This window comes from Bubalus kerabau, chromosome 16 (assembly GCF_029407905.1).
Source record: "Bubalus kerabau isolate K-KA32 ecotype Philippines breed swamp buffalo chromosome 16, PCC_UOA_SB_1v2, whole genome shotgun sequence".
Taxonomy (NCBI): domain Eukaryota; kingdom Metazoa; phylum Chordata; class Mammalia; order Artiodactyla; family Bovidae; genus Bubalus; species Bubalus kerabau.
The window spans coordinates 77,163,637-77,183,705 of record NC_073639.1 but is presented as its reverse complement, the minus strand read 5'-3'; the positions used below and the strand labels follow the sequence as shown (position 1 = coordinate 77,183,705).

Below are 20,069 nucleotides of genomic sequence, written 5' to 3'. Positions count from 1 at the left end.
CATTGGGTCAAGGTGGCGCACTGGCTGCTTTAAGGGCAAAAACAGTTACAGTCAAGTTATTATTCACCACTGTAGACGGGACAGGACAGAAGCAAGCGTATAATTACAGCGACTTGATTTGTGGGTTGTTTAACAAAGGTCCACAGGGGCTGACCTCAGTCACGTGGGGGGCGTTCAGAAGGCTCCGCAGCTGAGGGTGGGGACAGCAGCCCCCCGCCGGGGCCTGGAGTGGGACAGACCCGCCCCCATCCCCGGGGCCACCTGGTCATGCCGCACAGCCGCAGGTGAAGTCGAGGGCCACCTGCACCAGCATGAGCATCTTCAGTTCCTCTTTAAGTAAGTTCATGAGCTAAAATGCATTAACTGGTCACATCTGCTACGTGATTCCACACCTATCTTCTACCCTCTGTAAAAGCTTCTTTCCAAATGCTAAAATATCATAAAAGCTTTAAAAATTGATGGGTTGACAGACTGGACTGTGCAAAAACTTAGTAAAAAATTACCAGAGGCCAGCAAAGGTGAGGGGCCTCTATCTACGAAGGCGTGTTCAGGGCACTAAGAACAGACACCAGGCCAGCAAGCAGGCAGGGCGGTGCCCATGCCCGCAGGCAACGCCTCTCTGGTGGTGGTTTGCCTGCAATCTCTGAAAAATAGCTGTGGTACTAAATCCTGTTCATTTTAAATAGTCCTTCCTACTGTTAATTTTTTCAGAAAAAAGGAAGGAAAACCCAGGAGGCTGGAAGGGGAGGGGACCGGCCTGCGCCTTCTGGCTGGGTCACTCCACGCCTGTGGGAGCCGGGGGTGCGTGGCCTTCACATTTCACGTCAACCATCACTTCTGGTCAGTGCACGTTACATACAAAATTCATGAAAACCTTCAGGGTCTGTCCACACGACCAGAGCCTCACAGCGATCTCCCAGCTGTCCATGTCTGCCTGTGCAGCAGGTGGGTAGAGGCCGGGACACAGCCGCCCGGACTGCAGGTGGCCTCCGGGGGAGCTGTGTGGCCTGCCGTCGGGTGTGTGGCGGGGGCATGGGCCAGAGGCCTGGGCGGCAGGGTGTGTGGGGAGGTCCCCGGTGCGCTGGCAGCCCTGCGCCAGCCGCCTCACACGTCCACGGTGCACAGGGGCTCGCCGCCGGGCTGTGCAGATGCCACAATGGACATCTTGGGCTTCTTGCGCGTCTCCTCCTGGAAGGACACTGAGGTCAAGCGGGGCCACAGGGACTGCAGCCCAGGCGCAGTGGGGCCCTGGGGAGGGGGCGAGCCCAGCACACAGCACCACGCACTGGTGCTTCCGGGGCATCAGTTGGGATGCACGCCCCAAGAGGAGGGTCAGGGTCGCAGCCCCCAGGGGCTTGGGGCCACCGCATACCCGCTCCTCCGCCAGCCGCCGCATCTCCTCCTGCAGCTTGCTCAGGATGTGCAGGTTGGGCTTGTTCTTGCGAGCGAACTGCTGCAGCTCGATCACGCTCTTGTCCGAGGTCTCCTGCGGAGCAGAGCCTGCTGGCAGCACTGGCCAGGGCCTCCCCTCCCACAACCCACCTGCCAAGCTGCTGGCTGCCCCTGCTTCAGCCGCCTCCAGCGCGGGGGGTGTGCCAGCCCCCACAGCCTGCCAGCTGCCAGCCACGCATGCACCATGCCCAGAGGCATCCGGCGAGGGTGGCCGGGACCCAACGTGGTCAGGGGGACGGCATGTGCTGGCCCAGGCTTGCCCGGCCCCGCGGCCGCCATAGGGCCGACGCCGCACTCCCCACACGTCTATGGGGTGAGCGCAGTGTGAGGGTGCCTGCAGGCCGTGCCCCACCCGATGGCTCTGGGGCCTCCTGGCAGGGCCGGGCACACTTCTCCCCGGCTCCCAGACCAGCAGGACGCTCTCCACGCAGAGACAGGAAGGCAGCGGCTCAGCCACACACGGCCCAGCGCCTCAGGGCCCCCCACAGCCCCCAGCCCAGAGCCAGGAGCTCTCCGGGAATGGCTGGGGTGCCCTCCGAAGTCCTCACACTCCACACCCACCACTCACTGGGGACTGTTTCTGAAGTCGGGGGAAAATAATCAAAAACCAGACGTCACTTCCCTGTACTTTCCCCTAAATGCACGAAAACTTAACAGTGTTGTGAAATCTCAACATCTTGGCCAAAACAGAGAACAGACACACGCGGGCTGTTGAGAGGCACGTGGTGCTGGTGCCCAGGACAGGGCCCGCCCGGCCGCCGTGCCCCCAACCCCGTTACCTGCTTGACCATCTTGCTGCTCTCGCGGCCGTACATGCGCAGCAAGGACCCCCAGTTCTTGACGTGCGGGTGCAGCAGCTGCAGGATCTTCTGAGACGCCAACTGCTTCCCGACGCGCTTGTTCTTGCCTGGGCGGAAACACGGACAGAGTCAAGACACCCATGTCCACAGGGCACTGTGTCCAGACAGCACACTCCACACAGCCCCGCCCACCGGAGGCACAGGGGTCAGGACGCCCCCCAGGCCGCAGCTCTCGAGGCCCCCTGCCTGCAGCTGCAGACACAGACGATGCATCCCGCAGGGCAGGCTGGGGCCGGAGGGGAGTGCTGTGCGGCGGATGTTTCTAGACGGAGGGAGGAGAGGTCGGGCTGCAGAGCAGGCTGGAGGGGCGCGGGGCCTCTGCCCTGGGTGGGTCTGTTCCCACCCTGCCCCCTGCTTAGGGCTGGGCCTCAGCAAGCACTGGTGTCCGTGGGGAACGGCCCGGTCTGCACGATCTCCCGCAGCCTGCTCGAGCATGACCTTCTCCCTTACCCGGTGCTGGGCTGTGTTTAGACAGTCTCACAGTCTCTGTGTGAGGCTACCTCCAGCCCTGGGCAAGGCGAAGAGCAGCGGGCCCGGTCCCCTCCCACGGACCCAACGCTGGGCAGGCCGTGCTGGCAGCTGGGGCCACGGCCCAGCCAGGTGAGCAGCTCAAGCCCGGGACACAAGCCGCCACAGCGGCGTGCAGGCTGGCTGGGTCTCAGGGTGATGTGCAGAGCAGCAGGCACACCCGGAGCTGCCGGCACATGGCTGAGGCCCCGGTGGGCCTGGGCAGCGGACCCCGCGGCCACTGAAAGCAGGCGCACACGCGTGCGGGGGGAGGGGCGGGGCTTACACCAGCCGCGCACTGTGTGCTTGCCGCACGCCATGACGTATTCGCTCTTCTGGTTTTTACCAGGAACCACTTCAAACTTGATGGAGGTATCTCCCATCCCGTGGTTTCTGGGGGACAAAGCAGACAGTAAGCAACATCGCCCCGAGATGGCACCCACCGTCCTCCCCAAACCGCGGCTCCCAGCCCAGAAGGGCTCTCCCAGGCCCCGCAGGTCCCCTGGGGAGGCCCCCAGCAGGGACACCCCACCTTTTAAGGCACTCGTGGAGGATCTGGTAGGGGGAGAGCAGCCCGGCCTTGCTGGTCAGCTCGTAGACCCGCGAGTCCTCAATACTGATGTGGTTGAAATACTACAGAGAGAAGCAGCCGGTGAGTGCCAGCCATGCCCAGGGCCTGTGCAGCTGCCCCAGCCCCTGTCACAGCCTCTCAGCGACGCTGCACCACACCTTGGGCTGGGTCGCCCGAGACACGCCTGCCTGCTGGCCGCGAAGCCCGTCCTGAACCAGAGTCTGATGGGATGACTTGGCCAGAAAGCTAAAGACACACAACCTTTGGAAAAAACCTTGAAAACCATTGTAAGTGAATTTAGAATAGAGAAAGTGACCAGACACAAAAGAACAGAAACTCAGCCACAGTGACGAAGAGGAGGCGCCCAGCCAGTTCAGAGAGAAGGAAACTGGCAACAGGGGCCTCGCCAGCCCGGAGCCAGCTGGGACCCTCAGGAGCACAGCCCCTCCCTGGCAGTCCTGTGTTCACCTCGCAGGCTGGCCGTGACCCAGAACCAAACACTCTGTCGGAGCCTCTCGGGGAGGCCCCTTCCCCAACTGTCCAGCTCCTGGGGCCCCCAGCCCCACCGTCTTCATACAGAACTCCGGGAACCTGCTCCTCCAGTAGCGAGGGGGCTTCCTCCCCCACAGCGTCAGGAGGTGGCCCTGATCCCAGTGAGTGGAAAAGCACCCTGTCTGAGTGTGCCTCCCTCCCAGCACCTCTGGGTGTTAGCCAGCCAGGGCACCCTGAGCCCCGCAGTCAGGGTGCTGCTCAGACTGCCGGCCACGAGGGAAGAACCCACCCCCGGGTGCAGGGGGCAGAGGATGGGGCTACAGGTCCTACCCCGACTTCACAGCGGTGCCCCCGGCAACCAGCCCCCCCGCCTCGGGCCACCTTGACATGAACTCAGGTGGAGGGAAGGGGTTAGAATAAAGGGTTCCCTTCACTTAAATTGTTTTTACTTTCTGGCTGCACCTCCTGGCACGCAGGATCCCAATTCCCCTGCATCAGAAGTGTGGAGTCCCAGCCATAGGACCGCCAGGGAAATCCCAAATGTCCCCTTCACTTTTATCAAAAGGAGCTGTTTCAGGAACTGGGGACAAAAACCAAATGGCAATTTCTCTACTGCAGTAGCTCTTTGCAGGGACCAAGGACAGAGACCAAACGTCTATTTGTTTCTTTATTACATTATCACAAAGACAGACGTGCCTAACAGCCCCAAACACAGGGAGCAAACCTGAGGGCAGTGAAGGGACGACTCGGCAGTGACTGGCCTCACACCCCTCTCTCCAGGACAGGCCCCCAGGAAGGCGTGCACGCCCCGGACAAGCCTCGACAAACGTTAACGGGACCAACTGGAATCACACAAGCTGTGGTTCTGAATCACAATGGAATTAAGATAGAAATCAGTAACTGGAGACCTCCCTGGTGGTCCAGTGGCTAAGACTCCATGCTCCTAATGCTGAGGAGCAGGGTTCGAGTCCTGGTCAGGGAACTAGATCCTACATGCTGCAACTAAGACTTGGGTCAGCCAAATAAAGAAATATTAAAAAAAAGAAATCAATAACTGAAGGAAACTGGGGAGATGCACAAATACATGAAAAGTAAACGGTCCTAAACGGTACAAAAAAAGATCTTCATGACCCAGATAACCACGATGGTGTGATCACTCACCTAGAGCCAGACATCCTGGAATGTGAAGTCAAGTGGGCCTTAGGAAGCATCACTACGAACAAAGCTAGTGGAGGTGATGGAATTCCAGTGGAGCTATTTCAAATCCTGAAAGATGATGCTGTGAAAGTGCTGCACTCTAAATATGCCAGCAAATTATCAGCAGTGGCCTCAGGACTGGAAAAGGTCAGTTTTTATTCCAATCCCAAAGAAATGCAATGCCAAAGAATGCTCAAACTACCACACAATTGCACTCATCTCACACACTAGTAAAGTAATGCTCAAAATTCTCCAAGCCAGGCTTCAGCAATACGTGACCCGTGAACTTCCGGATGTTCAAGCTGGTTTTAGAAAAGGCAGAGGAACCACAGACCAAATTGGCAACATCCACTGTATCATCGAAAAAGCAAGAGAGTTCCAGAAAAACATCTATTTCTGCTTTATTGACTATGCCAAAGCCTTTGACTGTGTGGATCACAATAAACTGTGGAAAATTCTGCAAGAGATGGGAATACCAGACCACCTGACCTGCCTCTTGAGAAATTTGTACACGGGTCAGGAAGCAACAGTTAGAACTGGACATCGAACAACAGACTGGTTCCAAATAGGAAAAGGAGACGTCAAGGCTGTATATTGTCACCCTGCTTATTTAACTTATATGCAGAGTACATCATGAGAAACGCTGGGCTGGAAGAAGCACAAGCTGGAATCAAGATTGCCAGGAGAAATATCAATAACCACAGATATGTAGATGACACCACCCTTATGGCAGAAAGTTGGCTTAAAGCTCAACATTCAGAAAACAAAGATCATGGCATCTGGTCCCATCACTTCATGGGAAATAGATGGGGAAACAGTGTCAGACTTTATTTTTTGGGGCTCGAAAATCACTGCAGATAGTGACTGCAGCCATGAAATTATAAGACGCTTACTCTTTGGAAGAAAAGTTATGACCAACCTAGACAGCATATTGAGAAGCAGAGACATTACTTTGTCAACAAAGGTCCGTCTAGTCAAGGCTAGGGTTTTTCCAGTGGTCATGTATGGATGTGAGAGTTGGACTGTGAAGAAAGCTGAGCACCAAAGAATTGATGCTTTTGAACTGTGGTATTGGAGAAGACTCTTGAGAGTCCCTTGGACTGCAAGGAGATCCAGCCAGTCCATTCTGAAGGAGATCAGCCCTGAATATTCACTGGAAGGACTGATGCTGAAGCTGAAAGTCCAATACTTTGGCCACCTCATGCGAAGAGTTGACTCATTGGAAAAGACCGATGCTGGGAGGGATTGGCGGCAGGAGGAGAAGGGGATGGCAGAGGATGAGATGGCTGGATGGCATCACCGACTCGATGGACGTGAGTCTGAGTGAACTCGGGGAGTTGGTGATGGACAGGGAGGCCTGGCGTGCTGCAGTTCATGGGGTCGCAAAGAGTCGGACACGACTGAGCGACTGGACTGAACTGAAACGGTCCTAAAATAACCACTGGCTCAAAGAAAAAAATCACAAGAGAAATCAGGAAATTATCGTGACATAGGTAAGAAGAAAAACACAACGTATATTAAAGCAAAATTATGGGATGCAAATGAGTACACAGAAGAAAATTGACAGCTGTAAACTCCACATTTAAAAAGACCTCAAATCAATACCCTAAACCTTAAGAAACTAGAAGAAAGGACAAACCAAACACAAGTCAGAAAAAAAAAAAAAAGGCTGGAACTGAAACAGAGAATAAACAAGAACCGCCACACGAGCAGCCGCCGCTGTGAGAAGACCAGCAGCGCACAGACACCGAGAGAAACAGACCCGCTGGCGCCAGGGGCGGGCGCACGCACACAGGGCACGGCCAACCGGGGGCTCCTGCACAGACCCAGAACCCCACAGCCAGCTCGCACAGCAGCAGAAAACCTGAACACGCATATCAAGTAAACACCTTGAAAACAAGGAAAAGTCCAGGCCCAGATGGTTTCCCTGGTGAATTCTACCAAGTGCTAAAAAAATTAACACCAATCCTTCACAAACTATTCCACACGATGAAAGAGGAAGGAACACTTTCCCACTCATGCTATGAGGCAAGTACTGCCCTGATACCAACACCAAAGACATCATAAGGAAAAAATACAGACCAGCACCCCTTAGAAACACAGCTGCAGAAATCCTCAACAGCACGGCAGCGAGCCAAGCCCGTCCACACACAAAAGTAGCTGTGCGGCACAACTGGGGGCACTCATCCCAGGAAGGCAAGGTCTGTTTCATCCTCAAAAGCTAAGGAGCACAACCCCACACCAGTAAAATCAAAGATAAAAACCATGTGATCATCTCATAGAAGCAGAAAATTCAAAACCCAACATCCACTGCAGAGAGAAACAGTCAGCAAACCAGGAGTGGAAGGAAACGTCCTCAGGCCGATAAAGCCCCGGCTCAGCAGCAGGAGCACGTGGGTCTGGCCCCACCGACTGCAGAGGTCAGAGGCCGCGGGCCCAGCACAGAAAGCAGCCAGCGCCGCACGGCCGGCGGGCGGGACGAGCCTGGGCTCAGATGGCGGGCCGGGGCTTCCTTCCGGAGTGATGAACACAAGCTGAGCACACAAAACCCACTGTGCTCTGTTAAAAGGGAAAAACTATGGTATATCTAAGTTACACTTCAATAAAGGTGCTATAGAAAAAGAGTGCAGGGCTTCCCTGGTGGTCTGGTGGTTGACAGCATGCTTCCAGGGCGAGAGGCTGGCCTGGGTTCTATCCCTGGCCAGGGAACTAGAGCCCACGTGACGCAACTAAGCCTGGCACGGAAGAAACAGAGACAGCTCGGTGTTTGAAAAAAGGATGCATCCTTCAGTGTGAGAAGCCCTTGCTGCAAAAACCCACAGAAGCAATCTACCCAAAGCAGCTCACAAATAGCTCTAAGTGGTTCTCAACACAAAGAACAGCCCAGCTTTCGCAGCCTCTGCCTCGAAGGCTCGTCCCCCACACAGCTGTCAGCGCAGCGTGACGTCCTCGCGATACGGCAAATGCAGCCTCTCACCCACGGCGAGACGGGGACGCAGACCCGACGGGACGGCCCCGCCCACAGAGACAGGCGGCCTCCCCGTCCCGATGCGAGCGGCGGGCCCACGCTCACCTCCAGCTCCTCGCTGTCTCTGGGCTTCTCCTCCGACGTCTGCTTGACGAAGTCGGGGATGAGGATCTCCAGCGTGGCGCGGGCTGCGGGGAGGAGCACCAGGTGAGGGGCCAAGCTCAGACAGGATGCAGGCCCCAGGGGTGGAGCGGCACTCAGGGAGCCCTGCGGGCCGAGCGTGGGTGCCCTGGGCACAGCACCGGGCACAGGAGCGCGCCTGCAGGGGCCGGCCTCGCCAGGGTGGGCTGGGGGTGCTGAGCACCTCACAGCTTTCTGCCCTGAGAGCCCGCAAACAGCCCACTGGTGGGTGGAGCCGGAAGACCCTCTGGAGCCTCTCTAAAGCGGAGGGGGCCTCCTGGGCGGTGGGGGAGAGACCACGTGACCCCGGCGCAGCCTGGCACAGTGCCTCCCCAGGAGAGGGGCCAGACGGCTCCCGGAAGCACGCTGCCGCGCTGGCGGGGGTGCAGCCAGGCAGCACGCCTGACAGGAGGAGCCCCCAGGGCCTACCCAGCTGTGCTCCAGACCGGCAGCCCCAAGTCTCACCGGAAGCACTCGGGAGCGGTCCTCACAGACGTCAGGACCCCCGAGGAGCATGCCTGCCGTGCGGGGTCTACACAGACGGCACCCAGGCTCAGGCAGCACAGAGCGCTATGTGTGTGGCGGTGGTGGGGGCGGGGCGTGGAGGGCCGGGGCAGGAGGCGTGGGCACCCCGACCCGAGCGGACGAAGGTCTTCTATGTTCGCTTCTCACATTCTGCCTCTTGGTGAATCCTTCCCAGTGAGTGTATAACTTAAAAAGATCCAAGTGGATCACTCCATAGATACCAGACTCGCCCGCCCCACCTCCAGCCAGGGTGGTTCACATGGTCCCTCTGACACCAGCAGGCACGTTACCAGCTTTGTTCTTGGCCAGTTTTTTGCTGCTCGCCGTTCCAGATCCATACGTCACACCGTCAATGGTCACCGAGGCACCAAAAGGCTCACTTGGGTTCTCTTAAATTAAAACGGCCACTTTAAAACACACGTGGCCGGGATGTTCACAGCACACCAGCACACACACACTCTGCTCACCGCAGAGTGTGGGGCAGGGCTGCTGCAGGAAGGCAGGGCGGGGGTCCCCGGGGCACTGGGCAGCCACAGAGGGAGACAGGCCAGAGGCAGAGCCGCCAGGGACAGAGACCGAGGTCTAAGAAAGATGGACGGGCGTGGGGTGCACACAGAACGCGAGGGGCAGGAACCCAGACTTGGTAAGCCCAAGAAAAAGGGAGACCACGGCGGACCTGAGCTTCCGGCCTTCACTCAGGAGTGCTGAGGGCGGCACAGAGGGAGCCGGCAGCCCTGCGGCTCCTCCAGCCCGAGGCCTGGAGGGGCTGTGGGGAGGAGAGGCGTGGTGCGGAGGGCGTGGGGAGGGGATGGCAGGCAAGGATGACCCCCTCCATTTCCTGTCTCATCCCAGCAGGCGGGGCTGCCCCTGACTGATGCCCGAGGCCGAGACGGAAGGCGGGATGGGGAGGCTGGGATGAGGGCACTCACCGCACTCAAAGAAGCTGTACACGGGGCGGACCTTGAGCACACGCTGCATGTACTCGTGCAGGATGCACACCTCAGACTTCCCGTTGGGGTTGATGACAAACTCTGTGACGTGATGACAGGGGTCATCTCAGAACAACAGCCTGGACCCCCGCCTGCGGGAGGGACCTCTGGGCCGCTGGGCGGACGGGGCTGGGCTCACCTTTCTTCGTGGGCGCGTCCTGCACAGACAGCGTGATGAGCTTCTGGTTGGCGGGCAGGATGGGCCTCTCGGACTCGGCCTGTTTTCGCTTCATTTCTCGGTTGAACTGCCGACGCTCAGCCCACGTCCTGAACTTCTTCACGGTCACTTGCTCAAAGTCAAAGCGCTTCTCCAGGTAATTCCGGAACTCCTCAAGGTCTGCACGGATTGACCAGACACCCGAGTGACTGACTCCCAGCCAAAGTCACCCCCTCGGTGGCAGGACGGGTCCAGCCACACGACACCCCTCCCGCTTTCCCTCAAGGATGAGGAGCCAAGCAATCAGGCTCCTTCGCTCTGCCAGGTCCCCCAGGTAGAAACTTCCAGGCTATCCTTTTAGTTTATTTAGAACAGAAAAACAAAAATAAACAAAGAAAAAGGAACGCTTAAAAAAAACACCACTATTAGCCTCCAGGACCGTCTACCCATCCAGAACCAGGTGCCAACGGCTCACAGCAGAGGCGTCGAGCCCAGCACAGCCTCCTGCCCCTGCCTCTCCCCCAGGACCCCAGGCCTCCCGTCAGCCCCACCCCGCTGTGTACCCCCGAGGCCTGGACGCCACGCACATGCTTGTACACTTAGGGACGGAGCGAAACCACAGAGCTCCCCACACAGCAGTGCAGACCAGTGGGCACACGCTGAGGATGGTGCCACGGGGAGACCATCAGGCAGACGGGAGCCCCTCTAGCTGTGTCTCGAGAATACCCTCGTGCCCACGGAGCACCAGCGTGCCCCCCGGAGGCTTCCCCACCAGCCCCAGATGCAGCCCCTCTTTGGGAGCAGCCCCCAGCCCCTCATGGGCAGGAGCACAGACAGCTGGGATCAAACATGCACCACCCTCTAACAGGGACTGGGCAGGAGCTAAGAGAGCTGCCCCCACATTAGAGACGTGGGCCAGGGAGGGGTGACCCAGGACTGAGGGCACCCGCGGGGCTGAGACAGTGGCTGCACCCACCCCAGCAGTGGGACCCAGGACCAACACGCACACACCCCGCGCCAAGAGGCCCGACGGTCGTGACCAAAGGCTGTCTGGGCAGCGGCCCCGGTCGGCGGGCGGGTCTCCTGAGCGCGGGGGCGGGCAGGCACAGACGGGGCCTCCTCCTTGGGGACCGAGTTCGCCTGAAGCTTACCGACCGACTCGTCCTTGCACACCTCCACCTTGGCCTTCACCTGCCCCAGGGCCCCGGGTGCCGCCTCGGCCCCCAGCGGGTCCTTCTCGTCCGGGGGCCCCGCGTCGGTGCCCAGGGGGTCGGGCTCGTCCGGGGGCAGCTCCGGCTCGGGGGGGGCTATCCCCGCGGCCCGCTCCCGCTCCTCGCTGTCCTTCATCTTCCGGTAGTGCAGGCAGGGGATGCTGGTCAGGGGAGGGCCGTGTTTCTGCGGGCAGGGAGACCGCACAGCTCACCAGGCCGGACATGCGGGCCTCTGATGCCCCCACCGGCCTGCCTGGCGACCACCCTCCTCCTGCAGCTCGCAAGACCACGTGCAGGACGGACGCGGCCCCTACCCGGATGCTCCCCGTGCCCAGGAAGTAGGGCCTGGACCAGGTGACCACCCGCGACTCCCGGTGCAGGTACACGGGCACTCCGGAGTTGTGGAACGTCATGATCCAGCCGTCGGGCAGCGGCTCCGTCGGCGGGCGGCCACGGCCTGCGCGGGGCAAGAACAGCTGTGGTCACAGCCGCACGGGCGCCATCAGGACAGTCACCGTCAGCCCGGGCGGCAACAGCAGCATGCGGGAGCCAGCCTTACAGAAAAGCTCTGAGCAGGCTGGGGTGGCCCACCCCCACCAGGAGAGCCCAGCCCCGCCTGCAAGCCTGCTCCTCTGCGTGGCGGGCCCGAGCCTCTGGGGGACCCACGGGCACCAGACTCTCCTCACCTGCTCTAGTCCCCGGACACACCGCAGAGCCCCGAGCAGCGCTCCGCAAGACACGGGGCCTCACTGCAGCTCTGCCGCCCTGACACTGCCTCTCTGCCCACCTCCCGCGGGTACAGCCACAGGGGGCTAGGTAGGCTCCGCTAGGAACCACAGACTGTGGGTCACTGCTCCCTGTGACCAGGTGGCAAGCCTGCACTGTCCCGAGCTGCCAAGGACAGGCCTGCTGCTGGGAGATGCCTCAAGGACAGCTTGCTCTTCTTACCAGTATCGGGAGCAAGTGAAAAGCTCAGAAACAAAAGTAAACGCCACGTGGAATCTAAAAAACACACGGACGAGATGAAAACCACCCCACCGACTCTTGTGGAAACGGAACGACTCCCTTGTGCCAGGTCTGACACCCGCACGCGGCTGACACCAGGCAAACACCAGCATCAGGACGGCCCCGGGAGGGCAGGCAAGGCTGGGCATGCACAGGCCCCCTCAGGCACCCCTGCCCCGAGGGCTGGGCCAGGAGCTGCCTGCAACCAGCCCCGGGTAACCGAGGAGGAGGAGGCGTGTTCGTGACTATGAGCAGACCAGAGCCCACGTGGCAGACACACGCCCCGCCCTGCTGACGGGAAATGGCGCACCGGCCACGCCTCAGTTCCTCCTGTCATGCCGGCCACCTGCACGGTGCTCAGAGAAGGCATCACCTGTGTGCCCGAGTCTCTCCAGCCCCTTCCCACCGCCCGCCCGACGCCAAGAGGCACCCCCAGGCCAAGACAGAAACAGGGAGCCCGCGACGTCCCCGTGTCAGCAGGTGGCCGCACAGGGCAGCTCTGGGCACCCCGACCGCTCTTTCCAGTGTACCCGTGACCCCTCCACCTCTGCCCACACAAGGCCACGGGTCATGCTTTCCGAGCAGACTATGGAATGAGTCCTGCCTGCTTCCAGTGGCTTCCCCAGCACTCGGCACAGAACCCAGAACTCAGACGGGGGCCACGAGCAGCCCCCACGCTCAGCACTGCCTCCATCTGCGGCCCCCACACCCCGGAGCCCCCTCCCCCACGCCCTGACAGTGCTGTGTCCTCACGCTCCAAGCTGCTGGCACCAACAGGACGCTCCTGCCCACAGTCGCACACAGCCGCCCAGACCGCCGCCCGGCAGCCTGAGGGCTCTCCCAGAGTGTACATGCGCCCAAGAGCCTTGCTACTTCCCGGCCCGACTCACTTTTGAGAACGGTTTTAATCTTGGTCATCATTGGCTGCACGCTTGTCTCCCCATCCGACGGGTGGTCGCTGTCTCCTCCGTATTTCTCCTCCATTCGCCTCTTTTTGGGAGCACAGAGGCCCTCTTCCAGAAGGGCATCAACATCGTTGTCAAAATCATCCTGCAAAACACGCTGTTCAGAAACCGCGGCCCCTGGCACCCACACTCCTGCCCGTGGCAGGCGTCAGCGACAGCACAGAGAGGAGGTGGTCTCAGGGGCCTAGGTGCGCCTCTGTGGTGCGCGAGCATCTGAAAAACAAACAGGGTGAAACGGCAGCCGAGGCGCACGCTCGTGACCAGCAGGTCCTTCCAAGTCGGCGGAGACAAGGGTGCAAGGCAGACCTGCCAGCCAAACTATCTGTTAGCAGAGCTGGGACCCCTGGACTCCTGACGGCTCTTTCTTTCCGCATGGACCTTTCCGCCTCCTGTGGGTTTTTTCCTCTGCAACATTGCAACATGGGCTTCCCACAGATGCTGCAACTCCCAAACACCTCTCTTTGGGTTTTGCTAAGAGTGCTCCAAAGGAGGGGACGCCGACATACCTCATAGGAGAAATTCAAGGCCTCTTCGTCCACTCTGTCTCTCTGCACGATCGCTTTAGCCGTGAACCCGCCTGCGCCTTCTTCATCTAGCTCCAAATTGTCAGTAAAATCTTCTAACTCATCGAGCACTGCATACTCCACTCTCTTTTCCTGATCCAGCTCATGTTCCTCATCCCTCTTACCCGCACTCTCACCCCCTGCGCCTACCCCGTTCCCCACGCTCCCGCCAAAGGGACCAGCATGCACGTCCCCACTGACAGGGCTGAGGGCCAGGCCACACTCTGCCCGCACGTCGCGCTCCGCTCCCGTGTACAGCACCTTCCTGTCCTCACTCCTGCAGCTCTCCGTAAAGCTCACGCTAATCTTTACATCCTTAAGCAACTTAAGGTCAGGGGAGAACTTCCGGACCGCAGGTGCATGCCGCGCTGTGCGCGGGCTGTGGCCACTACAGTTCGGGTCTACGAGGAGGCGGGCCTTAGAGGAGGATCCTTTGGAGAGAAGAGAAGCTCCGTAGAAGTTGAGCGGGTCCTCGGCAGGGGGTTCGGCCTGTCCATCACCACCAGAGCCAACGTCCATTACCTCTGCATCACTGGACGTTTGCAGGGGAGGTGGTGGAGACTGTCCACGGGGCAGCGCACGGAGGGGGCGAGCTCGGTCCTCCATCGCCACTCCTCCTGCGGGCTCGCGCGGGAGAGGAGAGGGGCTCCCACATGTCTCCATAGTACAGTGGTTAGGACTACTTTAAAAGACCAGAGTTTTTAAAACCCTGACATAACTCTAGACAGCTAACATGCACAAGTCCGTCGAGACCCGGGTGCGTCCTGCCCGCGCTGTGCACGCTGGCGGCTTAGTCAAGCTGGCCACATTGCTCTTTTCATTAATGTAGACAGCTTTTAGAACCACTGCCTCAATTATTGGAAATCACAATGCACTCAGCTTAAATGACTGATGACTACACGAGTCTGTCCTCGAGCCGAAGGGGCACCCGTCTTCCTCCACCTGCAAAGAGACGTAAAGGCGCCGTCACACAGCGACCGAGGCCTCCGCTTCCCGGCACCGAGAGTCCAGTGACACTGCCTGAGAAGGGCGCCTTCCATGCTTCAGAACAGGCAACCTTGACTCCCTTCTCCAGAACCTAGATTATAACTTAAATCCTAAGTCAAGTATTTTACTAGTTGTCCGCTGTATTTCCAGCTTCAGAAACACAAAAACCATATTATACTTAGGTTCAAAAAGGATTAAAAAAACCAAAACTCCTCTACTACACTGCACCGCGGCACTCCCCTGGCTCGGCTCACGTGGCCGACCTTCCACAGCACACGGGGGTGTGTGGCTTCCATCCAGCACCAGTGATGTGGGTCCACTCACCTGCTCGGGCCGGTCAGTCAGAGGGCAAGCGGGCGGCCCTCCGCTCAGCTCTGCGGCACTACGGCCTCAGAGGCATGGCCGAGGCTCCGCCACCCGGGACCCCAGGGCACGGGGGCAGGGGCAGTGATGCGGCGGGCTGGGCATGGCTCTGCTCCCAGGAGGAGGAGCGCTGGGAGCCACGGGGACGGAGCCCGGCCGGGCGGGCAGGGAGAGGCCGCGGGGGCCGGCTGAGCCCAGGCACGGGGGTCCTGGCAGCCTCTTGGAGCCTGGCTCCATGCTGGGGCAGCAGGCAGGCCCAGGGTGAAGGGACCCTCAGGCCACAGTTCAGTCCCTACACAGAAGGGAGGCCCACACCCGCAAGAAGAGCGGACACAGAACTGACCACACTGCCGAGCGGGTGGAGGCGGAGAGCGGGACGAGGCAGCCCCAAGGACCCACAGGGCCTCTCCCCAGGGGACACTCAGGCAGGGCCCGCAGAGAAGGGTGCTCGGAGCCTCTGGGCAGACCCGGCCAACGGGGCCGAGGCCACCAGGACGAATAGGCCAGGCGGTCACCCAATCCACAGGAGAGGCCACCCAGAGAGCGAGGGCAGACCAAGAAAAGGGCTGGGGACGCAACCCTGGGGAGTTCGCGCCAGAGGGAAGACACCAGGCTGAGAAGGCAGGGCGGGGCGTCCAAACAAGGGGCCGCGGCAGGGAGGTCCCAGCAGAGCAGAACACGTGCAGACACGCACGCAGGCGCACACACACACGCACGTGCACACACGCACCCCCACACCGTGCAGACACACGCACGAACATGCCATGCACATGGATGCAGACACACATGCGTGCGCACACCACTCGGGGCGGCTTGCGGGTTGCAGACAGACAGGAAACAGCAGACACCACACGTTTAAGAGGTTACGGTGGAGGGACAGGACATCAAAGACAGAGACTTGTTTAGGTGTAACCAATTCATCCAACAACTATTCACTGACCACCTACTCTGATGGGGGCATCAGCATCAACAAGAGGGCAGCAACCACTGACCTGTCTTCTACTTCCCGGGTCCCAAGGTGTCCTCATGTTTCTGAACACAATACCTCCCCCGCAGGCACGTCTGCCAAAAGCGCTAAGGACCAAGGAAACAGGGCACGCAGGTGGTGACGGACGCGGGGCCGGGAGGCCACGGAGGCGGCGACAGACGCACGAGGACCGCCGAGCGGGGCACGGCCAGTCTCCTGGCACCAAGAAAGCTCATTTCAGACAGGCAGGCCAGCACGCCCAGCACTACAGAACACAGACACGACCAGGACCAAAGCCCTGGGCACCAGGCAGGTCTGCCGAGACCCCAGCAAGAGCCCACCCGTGATTCTGGGGGCCAAAAAGGCTAAAACGAAGAGACGTGAAGAGGACGGGGACACCTCCGGCCATGTTCAGAGGCTGAGAAGCTCAGCGTAGAAGCACAGAACAAAGATGATAACGATGAAACCTGATGAAGGGAGGCCTTGAAGAGGTGCCCAGAGTGCAGGCTGGGAGCTGTGGCAAGTGGTCCTTGGAGTTTGGGGAGCCGCCGGGCCCCGGGGCGGCAGCGCGCTGAGGGCTCCGCTGCAGGCTGTCCCGAGCTCCTGACCTTCCCTGTTCGCTATCTGCACCCGGCAATGCCTTCCATGCGGCGCACACAAAACACTGCAGATGCGGAGGACGGGAGACAGACGAAACCCCCGGGCCCAGAGCTTACACATTAGCAGAGAGACGGACAAGTAACGACTAAGAAAAACTGAGACGCGTTCAAGAGAAAGCAAAGCAAGGAGCTGAGGAAAGGTGGGCAGCCAAGGCCTCACAGCCAACACCCCCTGAAGGCAGAGGAGGGGATATTCCAGGCAACACCGAGAAGAACAAAGGCCCCCGGGCGGGAGCACGGGGTGGCGGTGACAGCAGCGTGCCGGGGAGAGGCCAGGGCGGCGAGGCCAGGAGACCGGGGCTCCGGCTCTTGTCTCGAGAGACAGGCCCCTGGACAGGAGGGTCCAAGCAGTGAGGTCACACAATCCAAGGTCAGCAGTCGCGACCAGCCCCCGGGCAGGCCCTGCTCTAAGCACGTTGCACACTATCACTCACCAGTTCTCACACAGCACCGTGAGAAAAAGGTTAAGGACAGAGAGGTTAAGCAACTTGCTCAAGGTCATACAGCGAGAAGGTGGTGGAGTGCTTTACCACCCAGGTAAGGTAGCTCCAGTCTGTACTGCCTTGGTATTAGACTTACGGTTGAAAAGAACAGCTGTGTCCTGAAAATCCCTAAGTGGGTAGATAATAGGAGGCACAAGGGTGAGAGCAAAGAAACGAATAAAGAGGCTCACCAGGCAGCCTGGACCAGCACGTCAAGCTGGAGGTGGTGAGAAACCGCCCTGAGGAGTGCATGGAGACCGAGGAGACTCCACACTCAGGGACAGAGGTGTCGCGCGCAGAAGTGGTGAAGGCAGCGTGGGGAGTGTTCGGGCGGGTGAAGATCATAGCCTAGGTTTAGACATGGCTACTTGGCACCAAAGTAACACGTGGAGGTGTGGAAGAGGCAGCCAGAAGCGTGCAGCTGTCAGAAGGGAGGCCGCGGCTGGAGACGGACATGCAGGTGTCAGGAGAGACAGCGTTAAAATCAGGGACTGGACGAGATCGCCAAGGAAGGGAGCGCAGATCCTACAAGAAGCCAAGACTCACTTCCCTACCCTGAGGTCACAGTCAGATTATAAAAGCCCGGAGACATGCCCCACATGGTGGCCGGGGCCACAACGGGCTCAGAGGCGGGCCCTCCCGCCATCGCGACTGCTCCAGCTGCCGGCACACATGGACGCAAACCCGGGCGTCAAGTGGATGGTGAGCCAGCAGCAGGCTTGCAGCAGGCACCCCCGGGCCCGGCACAGTGCAAAACCAAGACACTCCGACAGCGCCCTTCACTTGGGTCCACTTGCTGGGCGGGCGTGGAGGCGCTGTCTCGAAAGGTCCAGTGCTGTGGCTGCCGCCTTTCAGTCAAGCCTCTCGCTGCAGCCTCCCGCCCAACCCAGCAGCAGAATGACCTCACCCCGTCCTTTTCTCATCTTCCCTCCGCCTCGCATCCCACACTCACTGGCGCCACTGCTGACTGGCCGTTCCCCCTCTCTGGTGGGTGACCACCTGCGGCAGGGTTTCTGGCCCGCTCTACCCGCTGCCCAGGACTGGAGTCCAGGCTGCGGCCAGGACACAGGACACCCGCCTAGCATTTGGGGCCTAGCAGTCCCCTGGCCCTAGCCCGGACGGCTGGGCGCCTGGTAACCGAGGCACATGCGAGCATGCAAACAAGTCAAGTTCCTACCCTGAGCAACCCAGGTCCATCGGAGGACACCTGGCGGGGACCACTGTCAACAGGTGGTCACCTTCCACTTGTTTCTACCCCAGGGTCATTGTTACGACAAAACCACATCCCGATCGTCTACGTGACCCTGGGTCCGTGAGCGTGTGGTGGAAAAGACGGGAGGCTCCTCACGTTTCCCAGGCTCTCACGCCCGGCAGGGTCCCGGACCGGCACCGCCGCGGTCGGGACCTTGCCCGCCCGAAAGCCCCTTATGGCTTCGGGCCCACCGGACAAGGGGTCTCCTCACACCCCGGGACCGGCCCGCGCGGAAAGCGAGCGGCGCGACGGCCCCCGGCCCCGGCCCAGACCCCAGCGGGCCCCGCGCCCGCGCCCTCGGCGCCTCACAAAGGCGGACGGGGATTCGGCGTGGCCGAGCCCGCCCGCGCCCGCCCGCCGCCCGCCGCCCGCCGCCCGCCGGCCCCGCGGCCTCGGCCCGGGAGCGGAAGGGCGCGCCTCACGCAGGCCACAGCGCCGCCCACCCGCCCGGCCGCGGGGCGCCCCTCGCGCCCCGCACCTACCTCCGGCGCCCGCGGCCCGCCTGCAGCGCAGAGCCTCGCGGCCCGGCCGCCGCCGCCGCCGCCCTCCAGAGGGGCCGCGCGGGCGCTCTTCGCTCGGCGGGACCCGCCTGCCGCGCGCGGCGAGCGGAGGGCGGGCCTTGGCGCGCGCAGCCAATCCTGCGCGCGGCCTGCCCGCATTGGGGGAGCCGCCGGGCGGGCTGCGGAGACCGCCAATCGGCGGCGCGCGGCGCTCGCGGCCGCGGAGCGCGACCCAATGAACGGCGCGGCTGCGCGGGCGCGACCGGGCGCTGAGGCCTCCGCCGCGCTAACGGTCGCCGCCGGGGCGGGTCTCGGCGCGCGGAGGGCGCCGGGAACGGGGGGAGCGCGGGGGACGCCGGGAGCGAGGGCGCGCGGGGGACGCTGGGAGCGAGGGCGCGCGGGGGACGCCGGGAGCGGGGTGCGGGAGCCCAGGGCGCGCCTTGGGTCTGAGCGAGACCGTAGGCACGCCGACCTCCACGCTCTCCGTGTGAAAGCGGTGAGCGTAACGATAAGGGGGGCAAAGTCAGGAGGGCGCCGCTGTCCGGCCCTTCTCGACTTGCTGGTCCTGCGCGAAAAGCCAGGACTGCCCCTGCCGAGGCGGGAGCTCCCCCGGCACGGAGACGGCTGCAAACCAGAGCCGGCGGTGCGGACCGAGGGCCGAGAGCGAGGGCCGGGCGGGCCCGTCAGTTTGACGGCGTTACAGAGCTCCCCCCCCCCCCACCCCGCCAACCCCCAGCACTCCCTGGCTGCAAGGCCAAGGCGGTGACTTTGCAGGAGACAATTGGGAAGACCGCTCCGCCAGGCGCCCCAGCAAAGGTGCGCACGTCCACCATCAGAGCGGATAAAGACGTGTCTGTTTGTGTCTTCAAGATGCCTCGATTTAAAAAAAAAAAAAAAAAAAGGAGGGAAAAACGCCAGTAAAGGGACATACGGAGGGCCTCCCGAGAAAGACATACTAAAGCCGGAAGGGCAAAACCCGTGTGTAATCACAAAGAGCCGGCAAACTTCACAGGAGGGTCCTTCTACCCTCAAAATGGCCAGTGCTTTTCAAAAAATGTCAAGATCACTCAAGTCAGAGAGAGACTGGGGAGCCCTTAGGGCTGGAGGAGCAACAACTAAGTGTGATGAGGGGTCAGGCAAGGGTTATTAGTGGGACAAAGGTCAGCAGATTAGTTAACAAGATTGTATCAATGCTAATTTCATGGTTGTAAATGTTT

The 20,069-nt window shown here is 60.7% G+C and overlaps 1 protein-coding gene across 4 annotated transcripts; it reads right to left on the bottom strand.

Annotated features, from left to right (window-relative positions):
• Positions 1-45: 45 nt before the first annotated feature.
• On the bottom strand, positions 46-19,141 carry DGCR8 (DGCR8 microprocessor complex subunit). Of its 4 annotated transcripts, XM_055549909.1 has the most exons (16): positions 18,835-19,141; positions 17,292-17,542; positions 15,985-16,175; positions 13,586-14,584; positions 13,005-13,164; positions 11,424-11,566; positions 11,050-11,293; positions 9,881-10,078; positions 9,682-9,783; positions 9,043-9,141; positions 8,153-8,235; positions 3,352-3,452; positions 3,106-3,212; positions 2,232-2,359; positions 1,373-1,486; positions 46-1,188 (listed from the first exon to the last, which is right to left on the bottom strand). In XM_055549909.1, exons 4-16 carry the CDS (start codon positions 14,303-14,305, stop codon positions 1,105-1,107), a joined length of 2,283 nt encoding a protein of 760 aa, XP_055405884.1. In that variant the 5' UTR covers positions 14,306-14,584; positions 15,985-16,175; positions 17,292-17,542; positions 18,835-19,141; the 3' UTR covers positions 46-1,104. The 4 variants fall into 4 exon arrangements, with proteins under 4 accessions (XP_055405884.1, XP_055405885.1, XP_055405882.1 ...); XM_055549910.1 differs by lacking the exon at positions 17,292-17,542; XM_055549907.1 differs by lacking the exons at positions 15,985-16,175; positions 17,292-17,542.
• Between the last annotated feature and the right edge of the window lie 928 nt (positions 19,142-20,069).

Bases quoted from the DNA above. Each gene is read 5' to 3' on its own strand.
- DGCR8 (XM_055549909.1), bottom strand. From the start codon at position 14,305: ATGGAGACATGTGGGAGCCCCTCTCCTCTCCCGCGCGAGCCCGCAGGA. The intron at 10,079-11,049 runs GTAAGCTTCAGG...CAATCCGTGCAG, and splicing joins GTGCAAGGACGAGTCGGTCG to ACCTTGAGGAGTTCCGGAAT. The intron at 1,487-2,231 runs GTAACGGGGTTG...TCTGCTCCGCAG, and splicing joins GCAGCAAGATGGTCAAGCAG to GAGACCTCGGACAAGAGCGT.